The 22177-nt window shown below is 37.6% G+C and overlaps 1 protein-coding gene across 2 annotated transcripts in view; it reads left to right on the top strand.

The window, feature by feature from the left end:
* The window catches only part of USO1 (USO1 vesicle transport factor), a 93424-nt gene extending 78518 nt beyond the window's left edge, over nt 1-14906 (top strand). For both annotated transcript variants that reach the window (XM_023189792.1, XM_023189791.1), the window contains 11 exons: nt 742-852; nt 1465-1583; nt 1748-1929; nt 2204-2325; nt 5238-5376; nt 6241-6404; nt 7596-7682; nt 10310-10408; nt 11783-11890; nt 12993-13208; nt 13902-14906. In XM_023189792.1, coding sequence (XP_023045560.1) covers nt 742-852; nt 1465-1583; nt 1748-1929; nt 2204-2325; nt 5238-5376; nt 6241-6404; nt 7596-7682; nt 10310-10408; nt 11783-11890; nt 12993-13208; nt 13902-13991 — 1437 coding nt within the window. In that variant the 3' untranslated portion in view covers nt 13992-14906. The remainder of the gene's footprint in view (nt 1-741; nt 853-1464; nt 1584-1747; nt 1930-2203; nt 2326-5237; nt 5377-6240; nt 6405-7595; nt 7683-10309; nt 10409-11782; nt 11891-12992; nt 13209-13901) is intronic.
* Nucleotides 14907-22177: the final 7271 nt, after the last annotated feature.

Below are 22177 nucleotides of genomic sequence, written 5' to 3'. Positions count from 1 at the left end.
ATACAGGTTATAGGAATATAAATATGGGCACTGTCAATATAATGAACTAAGATTATTCTACCTAGGAGATGTAAATATGTTGTATTAAAATTTTGAAAACTAATTTTGCTGGATATGCTTATTTTCAGTATTAACTATACTTGGCAGTAGTTAATGGTTTGGGGCACTTGGCTAATTTAAATCTTCCTCTTATCTGGTGTGTGATCACTGAATTTGTAGTATGGTTTATTTATTGTTAGAAAATATATTCTCTCATGGAATTTGACTAAATGATTCAGGGGATTATTTTTTGTATTTTTCTTGATTTTTTTTTTTTTTTTTGGAAAGAAGTAGAATTTTCCTTTTATCAGGCACTTGTTTTTAAACTTCTGACTGAAATATCATAGATTTGCTTGGCAAATTCATTGTAAAGTGTCTTGGGATTAATAGATATTTTAAAGCCTCCACACTATAATTTTTTTTTCCTTAGCAGACAAGGTTTTTAAACTAATGGAATAACCCAGTATATGCCTCTGAACATGGATCAATTCTAATTTCTGCACTCTGTTCATTTTAGGAAGTGCAGCCTGTGGTGCATACAAGAATTTATTCTCTTGTTTAGTTTTTTAAAACTGGATTTCTGGCTCATCTCTTATAAGATGTTAAAGTTCTTTTCATGCAAATGGAAGGGATCTTAGGGCAACTTTAAGTTTAAAAAATATAAAATGAATGGAAAGATTTCTACCAATTTATCTGTTGCAGGGAAGCAAAATACAAACAAGAGTTGGATTATTAATGTTGCTTTGTACCTGGCTAAGCAATTGTCCCATTGCAGTAACACATTTTCTTCACAATTCAGCCAATGTTCCATTTGTATCCTTTATGTTTTAGTAACGTACATGTATTTATATCTTTTTTTAGTTTTTCTTCTCAATTAGAAGTAGCTCTATGCCCAAAATACTTGAATTCTCCACTATCTTATCTGTGTTGCAACTTTTTAAACTATTAAGGTTGTAATGATGCCTAAGTTGTGTGTGTGTGGTTTGTTTTATGCTGGCTTGGAATATATATGGAATTTCTTTGTTTTCGAGACCAAGTCTTGCTGTCGCCTAGGCTGGAGTGCAGTGGCTCTCTCAGCTCACTGCAACCTCCACCTCCCAAGTTCAAACAATTCTCCTGCCTCACTCAGCCTCCTGAGTTAGCTGGGATTACAGGTATGCGCAACCACACCCAGCTAATTTTTGTATTTTTGGTAGAGACAGGGTTTCACCATGTTGGCCAGGCTGGTCTCGAACTCCTGACCTCAGGTGATCCACTTACCTTGGCCTCCCAAAGTGCTGGGATTATAGGCATGAGCCACCTCACCTAGCCTATATGTGGAATTTCTTATGGGAACTCTTATGTGAAGTATTAATGTATGTCAAATTCAAATTGCAAAATATACTAGATATTATCAATCCTTAGCCTCCTTAACAAAGATTTCAGCTTACAGGACAAATTGCAGAAAATCTTGGAGAAGAAGAGCAGTTGGTCCAAGGCTTATGTGCCCTTTTGTTGGGCATTTCAATTTATTTCAATGATAACTCACTTGAGAGCTACAAGAAGTAAGTAAGGCCTTGGAAGATGACTCTCTTAATGACATCAATAGATAATGATGCCTTTTTTTTTTTTTTTTTTTTTTTTTTTGCCAAAGCATTATGTAGATCAAGCTTTTATGTTTTGTTTTGATTTTATTTTTTAAAGCATCTCAATATGTTTATCTCTGTAGAGAGAAACTAAAACAACTAATAGAGAAGAGGATTGGCAAAGAGAATTTCATAGAGAAACTAGGATTTATTAGCAAACATGAGTTATATTCCAGAGCATCTCAGAAACCCCAGCCAAACTTTCCCAGTCCAGAATACATGATATTTGATCATGAGTTTACGAAGCTGGTAAAAGAACTTGAAGGTAAGACTGAAGATTTATATTGATATTTGATGGAAAGTAATTACGTTTATATTGTACATGTATATTCTGGATACATGCAGGTTATATAATAACTCTAAAGGTATATTTTTTTCCTAGCTCTTGATCTGTAGCCCATTGAAGGACATTTGGCTTTCAGTAAGATTGAAAAGATTCTTATCTATCATGGAGTTAGGTTATATGTTTTTACTAAGTCTTAATAGTAAAATAGTATTTAAAACGTTTAAACAAATTTTAAATAAGCTTTCTTTTATAGGTGTTATAACTAAGGCTATTTATAAGTCCAGTGAAGAAGATAAAAAAGAAGAAGAGGTGAAAAAAACATTAGAACAGCATGACAATATTGTGACTCACTACAAAAATATGATTCGAGAGCAAGTAAGTACTGATGAATTGTATAGACCTTCTGATTGGCAATAGGTACTTTCTGCTTTCAGGAAGAATTTCTTTCTGGCATTTCAAATGAAAGAGGATATAGAAAGCAAAACTCATTATTTTTCAAAGCATCTGAGTATTCAACAGTGTGCTTAATATGTGCTAAGCACCATGCAGCTGATTTATTAGATAATGATGAGTGGATAAAGATGAAACTACATTTGCAGAATCATTAGTTGACATTTTCTTTCCAGGATACCAGTGAACTTTCATTACTTGCATTGTGTTGAGTACCCTAAACCTTTCATAACATTCCTTCAAAATGTTTTCTTGACTTTCACTCTCATTTAATTTCTTATGATATTTACCTTGATTGGAATTCTAGAAAGTGCTGAAAAATGAGGTTATTAATGTTGTTAAAATTCCAGTGTCTTAAAAAAATACAGTAGTGGCAGACCCTGTGGGACAGATTTATCCCCTTCCCTCTACTGCTGTCCATACCTGTCTACTAATTGTGCACAGTTTATGGCAGGTGTGCCATAAACTGTATAAAGGCATACATAGAGCCCTTTAAATTGACAACTGTTTATATCTTATTTTCTTCGTCACAATCTACATTACTGAGATTAGTTTATTTTTTGTTTAGACAGAGTCTTGCTCTTGTCGCCCAAGCTGGAGTGCAGTGGTGCAATCTCAGCTCACTGCAACCTCTGCCTCCCAGGTTCAAGCAATTCTCTTGCCTCAGCCTCACAAGTAGCTGGGATTATAGGCATGTGCCACCATGCTGCCTAATTTTATATTTTTAGTAGAGATGAGGTTTCATCGTCTTGGCTGGTGTTAATCTCCCGACCTCAGGAGATCGGCTTGCCTCAGCTTCCCAAAGTGCTGGGATTATGGGCGTGAGCCACCATGCCCAACCTACTGAGATTAAAATTTTAGAAGGAATGAAAATGTTGTGGTATATTTAGCATTCATTCTGAGCTTTTCAGTTTGAAAGTAAATCAATAAATTGTAATCTTAGAATGGTAAAATTTGAATCATCAAACTACCCATGGTTATTAGGATTTTTCATCTATACCTGGGTACAAAGATGGAGTCATTTCCAGTTGGTAAAATGTAATAATATCTTTGGAACAGTGAAAAATGAATGCAACACAATGCAAGTAATGAAAAACAAATTGTTGGAATGTGATACAGAGTCTATACTTGGGGCTGCAAATACAGTTGATTTGGCAAAACAAAAGAATGATTGACATAGTTACTCTAATAACTCCTTTAGAAATGTTCATTTTAAATATTCTTACCATTTAAAATGCTATTTGGTATTAGGCCACAAGCATCTAGAACGATAAAATGTTTATATCCTTTGAATGACATTTGATAATTCATCCTGAGGAAATTCTCCAAAATTCAGGAAACAATTATATGGACTAAAATATTTATTGCAATGAAATTTGTCACTTTGAAAAATGGAAAGCAATGGTAAGTAGATGCAATACAATGTATATTTAGTGTTTTTGGCACTAAGGTTGCTTTCCATGTTTCTTTTCTTTCTTTTTTTTTTTTTTTTTTTTTTTTGAGACAGACTTTCACTCTCATTGCCCAGGCTGGAGTGCAGTGGCTAAGCACAGTGCCTCATGCTGGTAATCCCAGCACTTTGGGAGGCTGAGGTGGGCGGATTACCTGAGGTCGAGAGTTCGAGACCAGTCTGACCAACAATAGAGAAACCCCGTCTTTACTAAAAATACAAAAAATTAGCTGGGCGTGGTGACACATGCCTGTAATCCCAGCTACTTGGGAGGCTGAGGTAGGAGAATCACTTGAACCTGGGAGGCGGAGGTTGCAGTGAGCCGAGATCACACCATTGCATTCCAGCCTGGGCAACAAGAGCAAAACTCTGTCTCAAAAAAAAAAGAAAGAAAAGATAAATGGAACGCAACCTTAGCATCAAAAACATTGAATATAAATTGTATTGCATCTACTTAATTAGTGAGGATTAAACATTATGTTTTGAAGACTGTGTAGCAATATGGGGAAATTATGATAGAATGTTAAGTAAATTAAAGGCTACATAATTATATATAGACCGATTATGACAAATTTTAAACCATGGATTGGGGAAAAATTAGAAGAAAATAAAGAAATACATCAAATTCCAGCCGGGCATGGTGGCTCACGCCTGTAATCCCAGCACTTTGGGAGGCTGAGACTGGTGGATCACCTGAGGTCAGGAGTTTGAGACCAGCCTGGCCAACATAATGAAACCCCGTCTCTACTAAAAATACAAAAACATTAGCTGGGCATGGTGGCGGGTGCCTGTAATCCCAGCTACTCAGGAGGCTGAGGCAGGAGAATTGCTTGAACCCAGGAGGCAGAGGTTGCAGTGAGCTGGATCGCGTCACCGCACTCCAGCCTGGGCGATAAGAGCAAAACTCCATCTCAAAACAAAAAAGAAAATAAAAGGACGTCAAATTCCAACTATGGTTTTATTATGATGGTAAAAGCTGGAAGCTCTTTTATCAATTTCCTGTATTTCTCATTGTCTTTTAATATTAAAAATAATATAGATGCATATGTATATATACATAGACTAAATTTCTTAGTTTGATGTAAATTTTTAAATGGTTTTGTGACCATAAAATGGAGTTTTTCCTTGTATTTCCCACTATAATTGCAAGCTGTGCCATGGTATTTATTAATGGAGCCTTCCTTGAAATCTTGTAGTTCTACTGCATGTTAATTGGCCTTGATGGATATATTAACACACCAAGTTGCTTAATTATTGAATCATTTTGGAAGTGTTGAGCACTTTAGCATACTCTCCCAAAATGTGACCTCTAATTTTTAAAAGTGTTCACCTTCTTAATGCTAACTAGTATGAATTTAAAACACATGAATTATGTTTTGTTCCACAGGATCTGCAACTTGAGGAATTAAAGCAGCAGGTTTCCACATTAAAATGTCAAAATGAACAGCTCCAGACGGCAGTCACACAGCAAGTATCTCAGATCCAGCAGCACAAAGACCAGTATAATCTTCTTAAAATACAGCTAGGTAAGTGTAGCTGAGCCATCACAGTGATAGCACCCAGGTCATTCTTTCCTCAAGAGCTGGACAAAGTAAAAGATTATTTTTGTGGACTAGTATTCTTCTAACCTTAATCATGGTGACAAAAAATGTAAGTCGGAGTTTAAAGCAAAATAGCATGATAGTTAAGAGTAGTTAAGACTGGACCTTTAGAGATTGAAGTCCAAGCTTCTTGCTACCTGTTTATCTGGCCCATTGATTCTCAACCATGGCTGTATATTAGAATCTCCTGAGACGCTTTTTTTTGTTTTTAAATACCGATGCTGATACCACAATAGTGTTTCTGATTTAATTAATCTGGAGTTAGGTCCAGGGATCAGTAACTAGTACAAGCCCACTGGGTGATTCTAATGTATAGCTGATTAAGAATGACTGATGTAATCTTTCAGTTTCCTCTTCTGCAAAATGGAGATAGTAATAACGTTTGAGAACTAAATGAAGTAATAAATGAAAAATTTAAGTTGTGCTAGAAAATGACAAGAGCTCCACTGCTTGTAAATAGTATTATCCTACAGTGCTTGTGAAGATTTTTTAAAGGGATTTTATTTTCTCATATTCAGTTGACAGAATTGGAATTAAAATTACTGTAATTCTTAATCATAGATCACCAGGCCATGCAGTTTAGTCAAGGCTGTGCTGTTTTTTCTCCCAGAATCCAGAAAATATTATCAGTTCACTATTTTTATCAATATACCATTCTGCGAAGATGAAATGTGATTGCAAAAGTGCTGCCAAAGTAATTGAATTAAGAAAATTATATATTTGAATCTTCTAGTTCAAAAATGAAAAGCTTAAGTTTCCCATTGGCTTTTAAAATGTTATGTCTAACAGGAAAAGACAATCAGCATCAAGGTTCTTACAGTGAGGGGGCTCAGATGAATGGCATTCAACCAGAAGAAATTGGTAGATTGCGAGAAGAGATAGAAGAATTAAAAAATAATCAGGAACTTCTACAGAGCAAGCTGACTGAAAAGGACTCTGTGATTGAAAATTTGGTAAGTAAATGTTTAAAAATTAAGAGTTCAAGAGTGGTTCTCATTATACTGCCTTTTTTTTTCTTTCTTTCTTTTTTTTCCTTGGATCTCTTAAGCCAGAATATCATATGTTAAGATTTTACAGGATGGGCTGGGCACAGTGCCTCACGCCTGTAATCCCAGCACTTTGGGAGGCTGAGGCGGGCAGATCACCTGAGGTCAGGAGTTCGAGACTAGCCTGGCCAACATGGCGAAACCCTGCCTCTACTAAAAATACAAAAATTAGCCAGGCATGCTGGCAGGCACCTGTAGTCCCAGCTACTCGGGAGGCTGAGGCAGGAGAATCTCTTAAATCCAGGAGGTAGAGGTTGCAGTGAGCCGAGATCACCCCACCGTGCCCCAGCCTAGGCAACAGGAGGGAGATTTTCCGTCTCCAAAAAAAAAAAAAGATTTTACAGGATGAGCTTTGGAGTCAAACTGTTTAAGCTTCAGTGCTTCCTGGCTCATTGAATTTAAGCAATTTAGTTAACCTCTTTAAACTTGTTTCCTGATCTCTAAAATGGTTGTGGTAATGTCTGGTTCATTGTTGTGAGATTTAAGTGAAATACTTTCTAATACAGAGAAATTATTTAATAAATGTCTATTTTTATGCTCTTTCTCCATATGAACGCAGGTAAATGCTTAGATTTAATAAATTACAAATTTTTTTTTGTTTTTTTTCTTTAGAGACAGAGTCTCGCTCTGTTGCCCAGGTTGGAGCACAGTGGCACGATCTCTGCTCACTGCAACCTCCACCTCCCGGGTTCTAGCAGTTCTCCTGCCTCAGCCTCCCGAGTAGCTGCAATTATAGGCTCACGCCGCCACACCCGGCTAATTTTTTGTATTTTAGTAGAGACAGGGTTTCACCGTGTTGCCCAGGCTGGTCTTGAACTCCTGACCTCACGTGATCCTCCCGCCTCGGCCTTCCAAAATGCTGGGATTACAGGCGTGAGCCACCACACATGGCCTACAAATGGATTTTTAGCCATTAAAAAGTTGTAGACAATATGTGCTGTGTTGAATTTGTATCTTGGGCATAAACATTAAAATGTTGATGTGAATTTTTTGGTAAGCACACGTATGATATAGTTTATATGTGTACAGTTCTGTTTTGTTCTTTCTCATCTCTTTATACCGCATATATTTTATAGTTTATTTTTGTGCTATTTGTAGAAATCTTCCCAGACATCTGGCACAAATGAACAGTCTTCAGCAATAGTTTCAGCTAGAGATTCTGAACAAGTTGCAGAATTAAAACAGGTAATTTTCCACTTTGATCCAATTCTACTTTGTCATGTTTTAATTATACTAGAATAACAGCCCTGTAGTTTCACAAATCTAGAACTGTATTAGCAGATGTAAGTAAAATTTAAGTTAAGACAACCATTTGAAAATCCAGAAGCTATTTCTATTTATATAATAATGGTACTTTGCTTTTTATTGTGTTTTTTTCAGAGATATTCTTCTTAAAAAATCTCAGCATCTCACCCGTGTTATTTATAGATTATCAGTGAACTAACAATGAAAAACTTAAATTTATGACTTGCAAATATGAAAATGTAAAATCTTATGCCTAATTTTCATATACTATGATAATTGCTTGACTGAATGTATGGGGTTTTTAAACTGTTTTGTCTAAAAAATACTGAATTTTAGAATTGAAAAAGAGAAAAACAAAAGGTAAACTTACGTATATCTCAATTAAATGACTCCAGCTAAAAAGTAAAATAAACTTTTTCTGCGATAATTTATAACATCTAGAAAAGCAAATTAAACTGTTTTCTACTTGCTTATAGTATTTATAAATTCCTGTTAAACTAGATCATACAGATTTACCTTTATCCAATGAAAAAATTTAAACGTACTGTTCAAGAAAAGAATGAAAAAAGAGAAATGAACTGTGTACACTTACAATTAAATAATGTAGCAATTAGAAGAAAACTCTAGAGTATATTATCCCCAAACAGGTTCTGGGGTTTTTTTCTTTCCTCCTCTTTTCTTCTCTCTCTTTTCTTCTTTCTCTCCTTTCTTTCTTATGATAAAAGAAATGCATGCTTCTTTTTTTTTTTTTTTGAGATGGTGTTTTGCTCTTGTTGCCCAGGCTGGAGTACAGTGGCACCATCTCGGCTCACTATAACCTCCACCTCTCAGGTTCAAGTGATTCTCCTGTCTCAGCCTCCTGAGTAGCTGGGATTACGGACGCCTGCCACTGCATCTGGCTAATTTTTTGTATTTTTAGTAGAGACAGGATTTCATCATGTTGGCCAGGCTGGTCTTGAACTCCAGACCTCAGGCAGTCCACCCACCTTGGCCTCCCAAAGTGCTGGGATTACAAGCGTGAGCCACTGCGCCTGGCCAGGAAATGCATACTTTTTTTTTTTTTTTTAAATCCAAGCAATACTAAAAAAGTGACCATCCTTACTAACCTAGGACTGACTGACTTCTGAACATAGAGAAATTTTGTCTTATTTTGATAATGTCCATGTACCTCAGAGTAGATTCTAAATATCTGACCTTTGTTTAAAAAAGGAATCACTTATCATTGAGGATTTTCAGGTCTCCAATATTTGTTGACAATGTTTTATTTGTGTGGGAAGGTTAATATGCTCTTTTGGTTTTATTAAGTCTACCGATACTAGAACTGTATTAAAATTAAAGGGAATTAAGTTACTAATACATAGCCTTAGTTTGTAAATCTTAAGTAAAAATAAGCTATTTAATTATGTTTCCCAGTGAAACTTTAATTAGATATTTTTATAAAAAGCAAATTGCCTTTTATTTTACTTACTCCAGTTTACTTACTTTTATAAACTTTAGATTGTTAAAAAAAAATATGTATTTTTAAGTGACAGTTTTGTTTTTTATAATATATAGTAAAATACTATATACAGAAAACTATAACTCATTTTAATAACTAAACAAAATAATTAAATTAGAAAAGCCATAAATGTACATGATAGAAATTTTAAAGAGAACCAAAAGAAAAGAGCCTTTAACTTGCCATTTTCCCACCACTTACTCAGTGTTTCCAGACATTACCAAATGTCCTTGGAGACTGGGGGATATGGGGAGAAATCACTCCTGCTGAGAGCCATTTTTATAATTGCCTTTCTTTTCCTGTACTTTTTTGGAGGGAGAAGAGAGTGAGAAGTTTGGAAATTCAACATTAATAAAAACTTTTAATTAATACCCTGGTTTTCATTATAGTACTACTGCTTTCATCTGTTTGGTGGTCCCTAAAGATGTCCTGTTTTGCCCAGTCACATAATAAACCTCAAGTCTTCATCTAGAAAAGGAGGAACAGTTGCCTGATGCCTAAGATTGAGACAGGGATCTGATGATCTATTTCTTAAATAGTCTTTTAACCAGCCCTACAGTTTTTAACCTCATTTTTATCTGTACTTCCAGAGGTATCTAATGATACCAGTTCCCAACCTTTCTGGTAGTTAATGCATTCAGTGTAAGTCAGGTACTATCTTAACTTTCTTAGTGGTCATCCTAGCTTTCAGCTTTCTCAGGTGTGCTGAGTTAGTTACCACTGTTACTGGCTTTCTCAAATTCCCCAATAGAAGAGAGCAATATATGTTTTTGTTTGTGTAGGTTTCTCCTCTCTCCCTGCCATCCTTCCTTTCTTCCTTCTCCCCTCCCTTCCTCTCTTTATGATTTTTTTTTTTTTTTTTTTTTTTTTGGTGTGGGGGTTCAGGAGGTAGCAGAGGTAAATGAATGTGTTGAATTTTCCATCTTGAACCCAAAGTTCAAGAATAGTTCTTTAGAGTTAGATTTTAAAACTAGGAAGTTGTAAATCATATTTTAAATGTCTCTGTAAATATTTCCTTGATGAAATTAATACCATTTAATGTTATGACTCAACTATTTTTGTTTCTTAGGAACTGGCAACTTTAAAGTCTCAGTTAAACTCACAATCTGTGGAGATCACCAAACTACAGACAGAAAAGCAGGAACTGTTACAGAAAACAGAAGTGTTTGTAAGTATTTTCTGTTTTTCCTCTGGAAGGTAATAAACACAAGGTTGATGTATTATTTCTTAGCCACAATGAAAAAGAAACAAGCTCATCAGATAGCATCTTCTCTTTAGATTACTTACTAGCCTGTGTTTAGTAACATAGGCTTCGTATTCATGGTGGCAGTCCTTTTATAGTCAGTCACCAGATTAGTTTATTCAGGTACTTAAGAGTTTATTTTGCTGGTATCACATTCTATTTCTGTCCTTTCAGTCCAAGCTGGCAGTTTTTCTGCTGTCATAAAATATTCAAAAACGCTTAACTGTTTTCTCCAGAACATGCTTTCTCATACTTTTGCAATATAGGTAAACTGACAATTTTCCAAATCTTCTAATTCTGATTCTTTTTTGCTTAGCAATTCCTTCTTCAATTTATCTCTCTTCTCTCACATTTTACTTTAAGCAACAAGGAGAAACCAGGCTGCACTCCAACACTTTGCTTGGAAACCTCAGCAAATATCCAAATTCATTATTTACAAAGTTCTGCTTTCCACAAAACACTGCAATGCTATTTGGCCAAGTTATTTGCCACTTTATAGCAAGGATTGCCTTTCCTCCAATTCCCAGTAACATGTTCCTAGTTTTCATCTGAGACCTCACCAAAAGCACCTTTAACATTCATATTTCTGCCAGCATTCTTCTATGACCATGAAGCTTCTCTCCAACTCTGCTCTTTTCTTTCTGAGCTCTCACCAGAATCACTTAATCCATATCTCTACCAACAGTCTCATCAAGGTGATACAGGCTTTTTCTACCATGCACCTCAAAAATTCTTAAAGCCTCTACTCATTACACAGTTCCAAAGCTATTTCCACATTTTTAGATATTTGTTGTGTCAACACCCCACTTCCTAGTATTTTAGAAAAAAAGACAAGGAAAGACTGAAGAACTGTTATTCAGGAGTGCCTTCTCTAGCACTTGAGAGAAGATATGCATTTCACTAATAATGATATTTGGCTCAATTTATCTACCTATCTAGGATGATAGTATGGACTTACAGGAAATTTATGAAGGAAAGGCTTTGAAAAATAATCTGTTTATTAAATGCTGGGTTACAGTTACATTAGAGCTGACTTGCTGATTACTTTTCTGGGCTTAATTACCTTGAGGCACCTTAGCCCAGCCTTCCTCGTACTCTTATGAGATTTGATGCTCTTCCATGTGGGAACAGCTCGTCTGACAGTGGAGAGCACTTTGTTGCACATAAATACATGAGGAATTATATTTTCTGTTATTGAAAGTAAAATATCAAAATGGCAAGCAAATTAAATAACCACTTTGGGAGTTCATGTTGATTGTAATGTTTAAGAGACATCTTTTTTTCCATTTCTAATTTCAGGCAAAATCAGTTGAGGTGCAAGGAGAGACCGAGACTGTAATAGCCACCAAAACTACTGATGTAGAAGGAAGACTGTCAGCATTATTACAAGAGACTAAAGAGTTAAAGGTTTGTTTTTGGTGCAACTTTTATTTACTGTGTATAATATGAAATGAACTCTAGGAAATGTTATATATCTTTCAAATTCTTAGTTTTATGAAGAAAGCTAATGATGTGTAATTTTATCTAATATTTTCACTCCTATATTGATGATTTAAGATGACACAAATGAAGATTTTTTTGTTTCAGGTGTTTTTTTTGGGGGGGGGTTTGTTTGTTTGTTTGTTTGAGATGGAGTCTCGCTTTATCACCAGACTGGAGTGCAGTGGCACGATCTTGGCTCACCACAACCTCTGCCTTCCAGGTTCAAGTGATTCTCCTGCCTCAGCCTCCTCAGTAGCTGGGATTTCAGGCACCGGCCACCACACCCAGCTAATTTTTGTACTTTTAGTAGAGACGAGGATTCGCCATGTTGGCCAGGCTGGTCCGCAAACTCTTGACCTCAGGTGATCCACCCACGTCAGCCTCCCAAAGTGCTGGGATTACAGGCATGAGCTACCACGCCCAGCCTGTGTTTTCTTTTTAAGATCAATATCTAATCACAATAACAAAACAAGGAGCACAAATTTAGCTAATTCACAAGCCACGTGTAGATTTTCCATAAGCTGTGGAACACAGGAACATTAAATCCTGTCAGCATATTATTGTATGAGAGAGACATCAGAATAAATAACATGAAGAAAGGAATGAGGTCACATTAAGGAAAATAATGTATAATTGTGCTTTTTGGATTGTGGCCAAATTATTTTATTTTTAAACCATAGATTTTTATTTGAAGCTATTTTCTTTTCATTTAATTGTATGCTTGAAGTTGGGATAAAAAAATTTTTTTAACTTGAGCTTCGAGTTCTAAAATTCTGGTGCTAATCAGACTTGTGCTGTAAAATGCTTTGTATTTCTGTTTACTCCCCTGATTATCTGAAATGGTAATACTTTTTTTAAGTCTCTTAAAGGTTTTTTGAGGAATAGCTAACTAAAACTTAACCTCCACCCCTAAATTCCTTAGGTTAAACAAGTACAGTGATTTGTCATAGAAAGAAACTATTTGTTAAAAACTCTAGGAAAGTGAGTGCTAATGTTAGATTCCTGCCTTTCACCTTTCTTTTCCTAGAATGAAATTAAAGCTCTGTCTGAGGAAAGAACTGCCATTAAAGAGCAGCTGGATTCATCTAATAGTACCATTGCGATTTTACAAACTGAGAAAGACAAACTAGAGTTGGAAATTACAGATTCTAAAAAAGAACAGGATGATCTCTTGGTGCTCTTGGCCGATCAAGATCAGAAAATACTGTCATTGAAGAATAAACTCAAGGATCTTGGTCATCCAGTAAGATTAAAATGTCTCCCAAAATGATTTGTATTATGTTTTCGTGTAATGCATTTAAAAGATTTTTAATGTAGCATGGAAAAGTTGTGCCTATATTATAGGAATGGATATGTAGGTTCATGAATATGGTGCCATCTGTACTGTTGTCACTATTTTCATTGAATTTACTTAATACACAGATTAGGTTCAGTTTTCAGTACTTATAGACTATTTTCTTTTGGACCTTAAGCCTAGAAAGTGAATTGATTTGATTGGTAACAAGACTGTTGTCACCCACGTGTGTCATTATCTTTTGCCATGTTTGGTTCAGATTTGTGTGTAAAGAGGTGTAGCCATTTATCAGCAAAGTTAACTGATATGTCTCATTCATATTAGAAATGACAGCCTTCGGCATCAAATCAAAGAAATCAGATGGCTTATATTCTAATGTAGTTACTAGAATACAAAATTTGTCCGGGCGTGGTGCTCACACCTGTAATCCCAGCACTTTGGGAGGCTGAGACAGGAGAATCACTTGAACGCGGCAGGCAGACGTTGCAGTGAGCTGAGGTCGCACCATTGCACTCCAGCCTGGGTGACAAGAGCAAAATTCTGTCTCAAAAAAAAAAAAAAATTATCAATAATATATATTGTTAAATGTTGAATGTGACATGAACAGGTTTTCACAATATTAAATACATTTTTTTCCTCTAGGTTGAAGAAGAGGATGAACTTGAATCTGGAGACCAAGAGGATGAGGATGATGAAAGTGAAGATCCTGGCAAGGACCTAGATCATATCTAGCTTTAAAATCTCTAGGAACGGTAGAGATTATATCATAACTCCGAAGATGGAATCTAAACTTTGGTTTACCTCCACGGAAAATAAAGATTTAGAAACCAGGTGGAAAACATTCACTATTAAGACTATTGATATATTTTTGTAATGTTGCCACCCATGTTGAAAACCTTAAAACTAAATTTATGTAGAACATACATCTTTTATTTAAATCCATCTGAACTGTCCCAAAATATAATTTGCAAAGAGCTTCAGACACCAAAAATATACCATTTTAAGGCATGTGGTGGCAATGCTATTTGCCTTAGTTCATTGGTTGTTTACTTTGCAAAATTTGTGACTTTTAAGTACTAACACATTTGATTGAATGTGTATTGAATTGGAATTATTTCTAAATTCAGCATTTGAGTCCTTAGTTGATGATTTTCTTTTAAATAAATTAGTTTATTTAAAAGCAAGATAGCCTGGGCTGGGAGTTAGTGTATATCATCAGCCCTCCATCTAATGTGATTGCTAAGATGTGCAGGATAGGACAGCTTAGGATGAGTGCCTTGACACCTACATATGGCTGCATTCCGTACCTCAGTGAAGAAGCCGAAGGATGCTGACACACAGTGATGTGGAGGGCGTTCCGGAGAAACTTTTGCAACAGTGTATTAATGTGATTGGTTTTCTTTTTGTTTTAAGCTAAACATTTAAAACAAATTTCAAGTTAACAGTTCATACAACTCAGATTTAGTATTATTGTTTATCATAAAACATATTATGTTCCTAGTTTTAAAAAGACCCAAACTATGATTTATATAATTTATTGGCATTTTTGCTGAATAGGTGTAAGTCAGATAATAGATTTTAAAAAAGTAAATGAGGCAATGTGTCAAAATTTAATGTTTCATAATAAAAATAGATACGTTCACTTAATCCTTGGTCATGGTTCCCGTTTTTTTACATCTTAAAAGTATTTTATTCGTAATAAAAGGCCAGTGAAAATGATGAGGCAACTTCTCTTATTAGGGCTACACAAGTATAACTGAATGTTAAAAACCATCTTCTTTAAAACCAATGATTATGATTCCCTAAGATTGGAGGGGGTGGCCAGGCGCGGTGGCTCAAGCCTGTAATCCCGGCACTTTGGGAGGCCGAGACGGGCGGATCATGAGGTCAGGAGATCGAGACCATGCTGGCTAACATGGTGAAACCCCGTCTCTACTAAAAAATACAAAAACCTAGCCGGGCGAGGTGGCGGGCGCCTGTAGTCCCAGCTACTCGGGAGGCTGAGGCAGGAGAATGGCGTAAACCCGGGAGGCGGAGCTTGCAGTGAGCTGTGATCCGGCCACCGCACTCCAGCCTGGGGGACAGAGCAAGACTCCATCTCAAAAAAAAAAAAAAAAAAGATTGGAGGAGGTTAGTTTGAAGTACATAAGTAGAAGAGGTTGGAAAGGGGTTTGGATGTTTTTAAATCCAGCACTGGAGTTCTTGGCAATGAGTTCCTGTTAAAGAAGTGGGTTTACTTAAAGACAAGATAACCTGGGCTAGAAAATAACATATTTATCTGCCTTTGGGATATCTCCCAAAGTTCTGGGATTATAGGACACAAACTTTTGAAAGAGAAGGAATATCACTGTCTTGATGAAGGAGACAGCCGTATGTTACGGAGCACTTGTGAATGCTGCACTGTGCCCACGTTCCACCACTATTGCCATCAGAAAAAGAACTACATTACTATCACCAGACCAGCTCAGATAGGGGAGGTCTTCCTAAAGTTGATACCACATAATGAACCATGAGTTAATGACTACCTTTCAGGCTAATGTACGGTTAAAGAAAAATGGATCAGGAGTGAGAATTTGTAAATACAGAATACCAAAGATCTTCATTAAGAAACATCAGCAGAATCAGTGCTGCTGTGCTGAACCCAGTCACTCAGGATGGCTTGGAGTAGGGAAGACAGGAGGCCTCATAGCTGCACAGTTCAGCCCAGAGCCAAAAGGGACATCTTCCTAACTCCAGCTGTAATTTTTTGCCTGGATTGCTTCTAGAGCCTCCTAAACTGATCTCTCTGTCTCCATTCAGGTTATTGCCTCTCGTACCCCATGCTCCCACCATTCTCCATCTTCACCACAGTGAGCTATGGCAGGTGCCAACTGTTTGGAGTCCTTAGTACAGTAGATAAGATTCTTACCCCTAAGATGTTGGTATTGGGAAATGGAGCCCTTGGAAGATGATAGGGTCTTGGGGACAGAGGTCTCAATAATGGGATTAGTGCCCTTATGAAAGAGGCCCTGAAGAGACACCTTGCACTTCCACCATGTGAAAGTAGAGTGAGAAGATGGCTGTCTATGAGGAAGTGGGCCTTCACCAGACAGCTAATCTGCCAGTGCCTTGATCTTGGACTTCCCAACCTTCAGAATTGGGATACGTAAATTTCTCGTTTATAAGCCACTTGATCTATGGTATTTTGTTACAGCATTCCAAACAGACATGACAGATGACATAAATTCTGCTTTCTCCTTTGTCACTTTGCTTTTGCACATCTTTCCTCTGGGTCAGCCCTCTCATTAAAGGCGGCGTCCGTGTAGCAAGGGCTACAGTAGTGGAGCAATAATCATAAAGCATGAAACCTTGTCCTTATTATTTGAAACTTATTCAAGTGTAGTTTATACCTCTAGCACCCCTAAAAGAAAAGACTAATTACCCAAAGTTACTAAAAGAGGTAAAGCGACAGCCCACATTTTAATGGGTTGAGTTACTGGTCTGAAATTATGCTAACAGAAAAATCAAACCCCTTAATGTTTCATAGTTTCCTTAGAACCAGTTAAGGGTGTCGTGATGCTCATCAGAACTAGTGATATTCACTGGTACAGCAAAATGTATTAAATCATTAACTATAGGCATTGGGAATATAACGGTGAAAAAAAGTCCCTTTCCTCATGTAACTTACATTCTGAGTGTAAACACACAAAAATAAATCTAATAAAAATTCTACACCTTTACTTTGTTTCCCTTTATTTTTTTTTATTTATTTATTTACTTTTTATTTTTATTTATTTATTTATGTATTTTTTTTTTTTTTTTTTGAGACAGAGTCTTGCTCTGTTACCCAGGCTGGAGTGCAGTAAGGCGTTCTCAGCTCACTGCAACCTCCGCCTCCTAGGTTCAAGTGATTTTCCTGCCTCAGCCTCCCTGAGTAGCTGGGACTACAGGTGCCCGCCACCCTGTCCGGCTAATTTTTGTATTTTTAGTAGAGACAGGGTTTCTCCATGTTGGCCAGTCTGGTCGCAAACTCCTGACCTCAGGTGATCCACCTGCCTCGGCCTCCCAAAATGCTGGGATTACAGGCGTGAGCCACCACACCCAGCCCTCCCCCTACTTTTTAACTTACTGTTTATATCTTACTGTACTGTCTATGTCTTGGAAAGTTGTAGTTATTATTTTTGATGGGTTCATCATTTAGTCTTCCTACTTAGAATAAGAGTGGTTTATACACCACAATTACAGTGTTATAATATTCTGTGTTTTCCTGTTAACCTTCAGGTGGTTACTTACTGCTTATGAACATCCTTTTCTTTCTGACTGAAGTACTCTCTTTAGCATTTATTGTAGGACAGGTCTGGTGTTGATTAAATCCCTCAGCTTTTGTTTGTCTTGGAAAGTATTTTCCCTTCATGTCTGAGGGATATTTTCACTGGATTTACTATTCTATAGCAAAAGTTTTTTTTTTCCTTCAGCGCTTCAGAAGGTGGTATGTCATGTCACTCTTGGTCACAGGCCACAATCAAGGTATCAGCCAGGTTGTGTACTCATCTGTAGATCCAACTGGGAGAGAATCTGCTCCACAAACTCACTGAGGTTGTTAGCAAAATTCATTTTCTTATAGCTGTACAACTGAGGGCTTCGGTTTTTTGCTGGCTGTTGACTGAAGTGGGCCTTCAGCTACTAATGGCCCTGAACCCCTAGTTCTTTGCCTAATGCTCAACATGCTCACTTGCTTCATGAAGCTAGCAAGACTGAGTCTCATACAATGTAATGTGATCACAGGGTGACATCCATCACCCTACCAATAGATGTAACACAATCATGGGAGAGATTGCCCATCACTTTTGCCATATTCTATTGGTTAGAAGCCAGTCAGGTCCTACCCACAGTCAGGATAGGGCATCACACAAAGGCATGAATACCAGAAGTAGAGATCATAAGTTGCCACATAATTTTATTTTCTTGAACCCTAATTATTAGTCTCAAGATGTTTTCAAAATAACGTAGGCGTAGGGGGAACTGGGGAGGTACAGTTGATATGTTTAACACAAATGTTTGTGTGAAACCCCGCCCACCTTATTTAGTTTCAGACTGAGATCCTTGCAAATGGACAACTAAATAGGTCAAAGTACCTATCATTTAGTCAATAAGAAATGTAACAGTGGCCAGGCGTGGTGGCTCAGACCTGTAATCCCAGCACTTTGGGAGGCCAAGGCGGGCGGATCACTTGAGGCCAGCCTGGCCAACATGGTGAAACCCCATCTCTACTAAAAAGACAAAAATTAGCCAGGTGTGGTGGCGTGCACCTGTAGTCCCAGCCACTGGGGAGGCTGAGGCACAAGAATTGCTTGAACCTGGGAGGTGGAGGTTGCAGTGAGCCAAGATCACGCCACTGCATCCAGCCTGAGCAACAGAGCAAGACTGTCTTAAAAAAAAAAAGAGAGAGAAATGTAACAGCATAGAGAGATGTAATATTGTAAAGCTGTCAACCACAATTTAGATATTAGTCTCTTAGAAATTTGTATGTTCAGGTCAGTTCTCTGACCTTCGTTTCCACTTTGTTGTCTCTAGTATCTTAAAGACATCTCACGTATGTTAAAAATCAAATTCGTGTTCCTCTCCTCCCCATATCTGGTCCTCTCTTATGCTTATCTCAGTAATTTGCCACCATCTTTTATCCAATTGCACAAACAAGACAGCTCAGACTCATCTTTAATAACTACCTCAGTTTTGGTCTGAATGCCTAAAAAGTTCTCATATTTGTCCATCTTCTTCCGTCCTCCTGGTATTCTCTCTCCTGGCTCCTAAGCACTTACTCTAACTGAAAGGGCCGCTTGGCAAGAAACTGGGGCAGCCTCCCACCAACAGTCAGCAAGGAACTGAAGCCCTCAGTCCAGCCACTCAGAAAGAGCTTCAACCTGCCCAACAACCACTAACTGAGCTTGGAAGTGGTTCCTGCCCCAGCTGAACATGAGCTGACTGGAGCCCTGGCTGACACCTCGATTATAGCTTTATGAGAGACCCTGAAGCAGAGGTCCCAGCAAAGCCATGCCAGATTTCTGACCCACAGACATTGGGAGATGGTGTGTGTTGTTTTAAGCCACTTATTTGGAGATAATTTATTTTGCATTAATGAATAACATACATATGAGGTAGTAGTACATAGTACCTAGTTATCTTTTTTAAATTGTTTTTATTTTTGTTTTTTTAGAGACAGGAGTCTCACTATGTTGCCCAGGCTGGTCTCAAACTCCTGGGCTCAAGCAATTCACCCACCTCAGCCTCCCAAAGTGTTGGAAGGCCATGAGCCACTGCACCCTGCCCCCTTTCTTTTTAATGTCTCTTTCACAATTTTGGTAGTTTTTACCACTACAAATTTCTACCTTATGTGTTGGGATGAAATCTGCTTTCCTGTGGCCCTATTTGTTGATTGTAGTTTGCTTTGTTATGATCCTGCAGTCTTAAACAGCAAGCAGGTACCTTCTGTGCCTGCTCTCTAGGCAATCTTCCCTGCTTTTTCAAGTGTTCCTTGGTGGTTCCTTGAATAAACTCTGTCTGTGTATATTGTACCCAGATTGAGCAGAAAAGACAATCACCTCCATGTTCTGAATACTTGCCTTGTCTGAAAGCCACTTACTCCATGCGAAGCAAGGCTGGTAAGGTGCTCAGTAAATGTTGGCTATTAAAATCATGTTTTCAGGCCGGGCGCAGTGGCTCATGCCGGTAATCCCAGCATTTTGGGAGGCCAAGGCAGGTGGATCACCTGAGGTCAGGAGTTTGAGACCAGCCTGTCCAACATGGAAACCCCGTCTCTACTAAAAATATAAAAATTAGCCAGGTGTGGTGGCATGCACCTGTAATCCCAGCTACTCAGGAGGCTGAGACAGGAGAATCACTTGAACCCAGGAGGTGGAGGTTGCTGTGAGCCCCAATGGTGCCATTGCACTCCAGCCTGGGCGACAAGAGCAAAACTCCATCTCAAAAAAAAAAAAAATTCATGTTTTCAACATAGTCCAAGATTTCAGTAGCTTTTTAGGAGACACTGTAGCGTTGCAGACTTGTTGCCTGCTTATTTCCCACAGGTGCTGTTGTTAAGCAGTTTTGTATTTGAGTAGCTGTTCTTTTTGACTCCCAAGGACGCTCCGGTTTAAATTTCAACTTACAAAGTTCCCTACATTGCTGCAGCCTTTCAGGCTCTTTTTTATATTCTGACTTTTATGACTTTTATCATAAACACTTCATATTCTCCATCTCTAAAGAAAAAAACTGGTGGAGTAATTGTTTTACCCTGTGGACTTCACCATGTTATTGCCACAGTTCAATATGCTCATGCAGTGGAAAACTCATAAAATTTCAGGGTTTTTTTTTTATTTAAGATCAACGATAACACATTATATAATTGAGACTGCTTATGGATTAGAAGTGCTATTAGATATCTAATAAAGATACAGAATAAACATATAATAAAGATCATAGGATTCTGAACCTCATTTAATATATCTAAATACTTTTAAAATTTTCTAATCTTATATAATTGGTATTTTTCTTGTTAATAAATACAAAGCATCTAGTGTTGCAAAAGTACAGTATTAATTTGTCTTAAATCATAATCTCTCAAAACTTTCATATTAAGACAAGTAAATGAATAGATTATGACAAAAATTATGTAGATATTAAATTCAAAGCAGTATCTTCCTTGTTCAAGTTTCGATATGAGCATATCCTTATTCTCTTTGGTCATTTTTGAAGGGTGTTAACAATATGCTGTCATTTCAGTGACAAATTTCTCATATCAAAGCACTCTTTCTCCCAGTTTAATAATCTTGAGTCATAGTAACAATCAGTATTAAAAGGAAAAAATTTTTGAGTTTATAAGATTATAATATTTAAGGTAACTTGGCTACAAGTAACAGAAAACCTAATTGAGAATAAGTGAGACTAGAAGAATTGGAAATGAGCATAGAAAACTCCCGTGAGGCCGGGCGCGGTGGCTCAAGCCTGTAATCCCAGCACTTTGGGAGGCCGAGACGGGCGGATCACGAGGTCAGAAGATCGAGACCATCCTGGCTAACGCGGTCAAACCCCGTCTCTACTAAAAACTACAAAAAACTAGCCGGGCGAGGTGGCGGCGCCTGTAGTCCCAGCTACCCGGGAGGCTGAGGCAGGAGAATGGCGTGAACCCAGGAGGCAGAGCTTGCAGTGAGCTGAGATCCGGCCACAGCACTCCAGCCCGGGTGACAGAGCGAGACTCCGTCTCAAAAAAAAATAAAATAAAATAAAAATAAAGAAAACTCCCGTGAGATATCTTGCTGTCACAGAGAGATGAGAAATGAGCCAAAAATTGGAGTAGAATGTGGGGTCAAGAGGGAGACATATTTTAAAATAGGAAATACTAAAGGAAATACACTGATGGACATGGTTGGCTAGAAAAGAGGAGGTGTTTACAGTGCTAGAGTCGTCCTTGGGGATAAGGTCTACAGCACAGTGGCAAGGGAAACCTTGGAATGGTGTATAAACAATATATCCATAGTAACAGGACAGAAGGTGGAGAATATAGATTAAAAAGGAAATTGATGGGTCTGTGGTGGTGGAAATGTGTCGAAATTTTATCTCATTGCTTCCATTTTCTAATTTAAACAGGAAGCAAGATACCCATTGAAAGTAAGAACTGGGGAAGAAGTTTGACGAAAGTGGAGAAATTATAAAGATAGATGTCTTAGAGTGGAGTGTGGGAAACTGAATGGGCCAGGAAAATGTAGTTCCAAGCATCAACTTCAGACACAAAAACGCCCAGAGGAGTGAGACTTGATAGTCTCTGTCTCTTTTTTGAGGGCCTGGAAATCTTTTCTTGAAGCTTCCAGCCAACTGCCTATCAGTAAGGGTTAACATCTCTGAAAATGTTTAGGTCTACCTGGGAAGGTGACCTTGGGTCTGCC

The sequence above is a fragment of the Piliocolobus tephrosceles genome, chromosome 3 (genome assembly GCF_002776525.5).
Source record: "Piliocolobus tephrosceles isolate RC106 chromosome 3, ASM277652v3, whole genome shotgun sequence".
Classification (NCBI taxonomy): domain Eukaryota; kingdom Metazoa; phylum Chordata; class Mammalia; order Primates; family Cercopithecidae; genus Piliocolobus; species Piliocolobus tephrosceles.
The sequence above is the reverse complement of the archived record's forward strand: the minus strand, read 5'-3'. Positions and strand labels throughout refer to the sequence as shown.